We start from the raw sequence: 5,502 nt of genomic DNA, 5'->3' as shown, positions 1-5,502 counted from the left end.
ACATGAGAAGAAACAGTATATAAATCTTTATATAGCGCAATGCGTGAAACTGGTCATGGATATAGATATCTTGAAATGCGTGATGGTAAGATTGATAATGGTTATAAGATTGAAATATCAAATTCTGAAAAATGAAAAAAAAATTAAAATATATTAAAAAAAAAAATCTTTATATATAAAAATAATGGCATTTATAACAATTGAATCATTTGATATTAAAAATTTATTTGTAAAAGATATATTCAAAACTGATAAGCCAGTTCCATATCAAAAATTACAACTTGCATATAAATATCCAACAGGTGCTGGTCCTGTTCTCATTAAAACATTACCTTCTTTTTCCTATGACGTATGTGAAAATAAAGATTTTAAAAATGATAAGCTTAATGGTTATTCAATGTCATTTGTATGTGATAAAGAAAAATCTGATGAACAAGAAAAGTTTATTGCAGTGATTGAATCTATTGAAAAATTTTGTAGAGATCAAATTGAAGTATATAAAAATAAGATAAAAAAATCTAAAGTTAATCTTGCTAATTTAAAAATTTTAAGATATAATGCAAATAAACCTCCAATAATATATGGAAAGTTATTTACAAGTAATAAAGATTTAGAAATAACTACAGTTTTCCGTCGTAGAAAAACTAAAAGTGAAGTAGATCCTTCGGATCAATGCAAAGTAAATCCTTCGGATCAATGCAAAGTAAATCCGAAGGATACTGTAAAATCACTTGTTATAGCTTCACCTTATGATTATATCAAACAAAGATGTGAAGCTATTGGATGCTTAAAGATTGAAGGTATTTTTATTGAATCAATGATAGAGTCAATACAAGTTAATCTTCAAGATGTAGTTATTGTTAAAAAGATTTCTAATTTTACTAGTATAATGAACGATTTAGATTTAGGAAGTGAATCAGATGATAGTAGATTTAGATTTAGGAAGTGAATCAGATGATAGAGTTGTAAAATATTTAATAATATAAGGATTTAAAAAATATATATGTGTATAATATTTCATATGTAAAGTTTCATATGAAATATTGACAAGAAAAAATATTTTGAAAAATGATATAAAGAAAATGAAAATTAAAAAAAATTATCTTGCTATATAAAAAATGGAAAATAAAACGCTGAAAGAATTAAAACAAATCGCTAAAGAGCGAGGAATTAAAAAATATTATAATATGCGAAAAGATGATCTCATATTTGAGTTATCGATAACAGAGATGCAATCAGACGAACAGATGGATATTAAGTATCTACTTGATGAGCCTGTTACAGATATATCATCAACAATTTTAGATCCATCACCTTTTCAGCCTATTACACAAATTAGAAAAGAAATAAATAAAAAGATAAGTTCTCTTGCAGATTAGATTTTATCATATGTTCCTGATAAAATTAAAAAACAGCTAATGAAAAGATTGATGAATTAAAATCTACAGTTTCAAATTTGTATCAAAAATTTGGAATTAGGAATCTGATAGAATTTAAATTATCACAATCAGCTGTTAAAAATGTGACAAAATAATTTACAGCTAAAGGAATAAAAGGTTACGATGCTTTAGCCTTCATAAATGCTGCTAAAAACAGTGCAATTAAAATACTAAACGAAAATAGAAATTCAAAGGTTTATATAGTTCTCACTTGTGAAATGGAGTGTACTGATATTAAAACAGGAGAAACTATAATCACATCTGCACCATTTAGAACGAGTAATCAAGTTGTATTAGAAACAACAGATTTAGACGATTTTTATGAAACATCAAAGCAAAAAATTTTAGAATCCTTATCATCTTTTCAACAAGCAGGATCAGGTTGGAGTTTTGTTTCTGTTGAAAAGATGGATATCAATTTTATTGAGTATAATCCTATTAAAGCTAAATCACACATTCCACTTGATAAAAATTTAGTAACTAAAAAAGCAATAAATAATATAAAGAATGAAGATAATCAATGTTTTAAGTGGTGTATTGCAAGAGCATTAAATCCAACAGATAATCATCCTGATTAAAAGATAATCATCCTGAAAGAGTAGATAAAGAGCTTAAAAATCAAGCTGAAAAAATAAACTGGGATAAAATAGAATTTCCAGTATCCTTAAATCAAATTACACAATTTGAGAAGAACAATCAAGATATCAGTGTCAATGTATATGGTTATGAAAATTCAGAAGTTCATATTTTGCATGTATCAAAGAATAATGATCGCAAACATTTAATAGATTTACTATTAATCTCAAATGGAGAAACGAATCATTACTGTTTAATAAAAAATTTAACCAGATTACTTTCATCACAAACATCAAATAAACATTGCAAAAAACACTATTTTAGAAATTGTTTGTTAGGATTTAATTCTGAAGAATCATTATCTAATCATAAATCATATTGTGAAACACATGATTCAGTACGTATCGAACTTTCACCACCAAATTCAACAATGCAATTTACTAATCACAATAAATCAATGAGAGTTCCGTTTGTAGTATATGCTGACTTTGAAAGTTTTATCAAACAAATTGACACTTGTGAACCCAATCCGAATGAATTTTATACGAAACAATATCAAAAACATATTCCAAGTTCATTCTGTTATTATATTAAATGTTTTGATGAAAGTTTTTATCAAAGCATTCCAGTCACATTTACTGCAAGTAGTGAAACAGATGATGTTGCACAAATATTTGTTGATAGATTACAAGAAGATATCATAAAAATTTGTAATAGGATTAAATTTCCAAAAAAGATGATATTTACTTCTGAAAACAAGCATGATTTTAATGACGCAACAGAATGTCACATTTGTGGAGAAAAACTTGGAAAAGATAAAGTACGTGACCATTGTCATATTACTGGAAAATATAGAGGTGCTGCTCATCAAAGTTGTAATTTAAATTATAAAATTCCAAAATTCTTTCCAGTACTATTTCACAATTTATCTGGCTATGATTCTCACTTATTTATAAAGAAATTATCAGGAGGTAAATTGAGTTGCATACCAAACAATGAAGAAAAGTATATTAGCTTTTCTAGAGAAATTAAAGTCGATGAGTATATTAAAGAAGGTAATAAATTTGAAGTTAAACGAGAGATTCGTTTCTTAGATAGTTATAGATTTATGCCTTCTAGTTTAGATGCTTTATCAAAGAATTTAGCAAAAGACCAGTGCAAAAATATCGGAAAATTATATTCAGGGAAACAATTAGATTTGTTACTAAAAAAAGGCGTATATCCATATGATTCTATTAATAGATTTAATGAGACACAATTACCACCAAAAGAATTAATCTTTTCAAAATTAAACGATGAAGATATAAGTGATGATGATTACTCACATGCACAAGATGTATGGAATGAGTTTAATTGCAAAACATTTAGAGATTATCATGACTTGTACAACGTTTCAGATGTGCTTTTACTAGCTGACGTCTTTGAAAATTTTAGAGATGTTTGTATGAATTGTTATAAATTAGATCCTGCTTGGTATTATACATCACCAGGATTAGCTTGGGATGCAGCATTGAAGAAAACAAAAGTATAATTGGAACTGTTGAGCGATTACGATATGATCCTAATGATAAAGAAAGGAATAAGAGGTGGAATCAGTATGATATTCAATAGGTCAGGAGCTTCTAATAATAAGTACATGGGTGATGAGTATGATAAAAGCAAAGAATCAACATTCACACAATATCTAGACGCTAATAAACTATATGGATGGGCAATGAGTAAACCACTTCCAACACATGGTTTTAAATGGATGGACGAAGATGAATTGAAAAACTGGAAATCAATTCCATGTATACTAGAAGTAGATTTAGATTATCCAGAAAGTCTTCACGATGAACATAATGATTATCCTCTTGCACCTGAATGATTAAATATTGATAAAGTTGAAAAATTAGTCCCCAACTTGAATAATAAGAGAAAGTATATAGTACATTATGAAAATCTAAAACTATATGAACGATTATATTGAACTATAAAAACTATGCTGATCGAGCAAAACTATTATTCACAGATACAGATTCTTTAGCATATGAAATTAAAACAGAAGACTTTTATTCCGATATTTCTAAAGATATTGAAGATAAATTTGATACAAGTGAGTTTAACCCAAAGCTACCAGCAATTAGTAATGTATGATTTAAAGTTGGTCTTAATAAGAAAGTAATAGGAATGTTTAAAGATGAGACTGGAGGAGCACAAATTGAAGAATTTGTAGGACTCAGATCAAAGTTGTATTCTTACAAAGTACACGGAAAAGATAACAAAAAATGCAAAGGAGTAAAGAAAAATGTTTTTAAAAAATATATAACACATGAAGATTATAAAGATTGTTTATTAAATAAAAGAGAACATATTAGGAAAATGAATGTAATAAGATCACATTCACATGAAATTTACACAGAAGAGACCAATAAAATAGCATTAAGCGCAGAAGACGATAAAAGAGTTATTTTAGAAGATGGAATACACACATTAGCATATGGACATTACAAACTAAAAGAAAATAAGACAATAAGACAATAGGACAATTAGGCAAATAGATAAAGAGGTAGGGTGTATGGGAACCCACGGGGTAGGGGGTAGGGGATCCAAAAAATTATTTTTTGAGAAAAAAATAATTTACAAATAAAAATGGAAAATAAACTTGTCAATGTTGAAGGAATAATTCTATCTAATGAACCACTAGCAAATTTTCAATTAATCAAAGCAGCAAAAAAATTAAAAATAAAACATTTTAGAAGTGTATTTGTAAGAGATCAATTACCAAAAAATGCACACTGAAAAGAATGCGGAATATTAAATACAGGAGATTCAAGTACGCAAGGATTTCACTGGATTTGCTGGTATAAAGACAGTGATAAAAAACTAAGTTTTGACTCTTATGGTCTACCACCTCCTGTTGAAATTATTAATTATTTAAAAAGTCCTGTTTATTATAACAGTGAAAGAGTTCAATTTGGAAATACCTCATTCTGCGGACACTTGTGTTTATATGTTTTGAAAAAACTAGATAAAGGATATGATTTTCAGAATATTATTAATAATCTATGGTAATTTTTTTCTTTATATATAAAATGCCTGCCGATATATTCGGTACTACTACTTCAGATGTATATTTAAATGGTTTAATAATATCTGAAGCTAATAACTTGTTCATTCGTAGAGATGGACAAAATAATGCAACTAGTAATATTAATATGAATTCTAAAAAATTATTAAATGTAGCAGATCCTACTAACTCACAAGATGCTGCAACAAAAAAATATGTCGATAATAAATCGCTTAGTCTTAATGAATTAGGGATAATACCAAATTCAAGTTTAACGTGCCTTGGATTAAAGTCCAAGACTATTCCACCATCTACATATCCTGATGCAGCAACAGTTTTTACACAATCTTATGCTCCTGGTATTCTCTGAAAACTATGGTTAGCATTAAACGGATCAGATCCTAATATCAATGTTCCAGGTAATGTATTTATTAGAAT

At 27.5% G+C, this 5,502-nt stretch overlaps 1 protein-coding gene across 1 annotated transcript; it reads left to right on the top strand.

Moving 5' to 3' along the window:
* The first annotated feature begins 1,657 nt into the window (after positions 1-1,657).
* LOC136088164 (uncharacterized) lies at positions 1,658-3,546 on the top strand. Its single transcript, XM_065811841.1, has 2 exons — positions 1,658-1,961; positions 2,021-3,546. Exons 1-2 carry the CDS (start codon positions 1,658-1,660, stop codon positions 3,544-3,546), a joined length of 1,830 nt encoding a protein of 609 aa, XP_065667913.1.
* The last annotated feature ends 1,956 nt before the right edge of the window (positions 3,547-5,502 follow it).

Source organism: Hydra vulgaris, chromosome 12, assembly GCF_038396675.1.
Source record: "Hydra vulgaris chromosome 12, alternate assembly HydraT2T_AEP".
NCBI classification, from domain to species: domain Eukaryota; kingdom Metazoa; phylum Cnidaria; class Hydrozoa; order Anthoathecata; family Hydridae; genus Hydra; species Hydra vulgaris.
The sequence above is the reverse complement of the archived record's forward strand: the minus strand, read 5'-3'. Positions and strand labels throughout refer to the sequence as shown.

Excerpts from the sequence above, each read along its gene's own strand:
- LOC136088164 (XM_065811841.1), top strand. The coding sequence starts at position 1,658 with ATGGAGTGTACTGATATTAAAACAGGAGAAACTATAATCACATCTGCA. Across the intron at positions 1,962-2,020 it reads AAAGAATGAAGATAATCAAT|ATAATCATCCTGAAAGAGTA; the intron begins GTTTTAAGTGGT and ends CCTGATTAAAAG.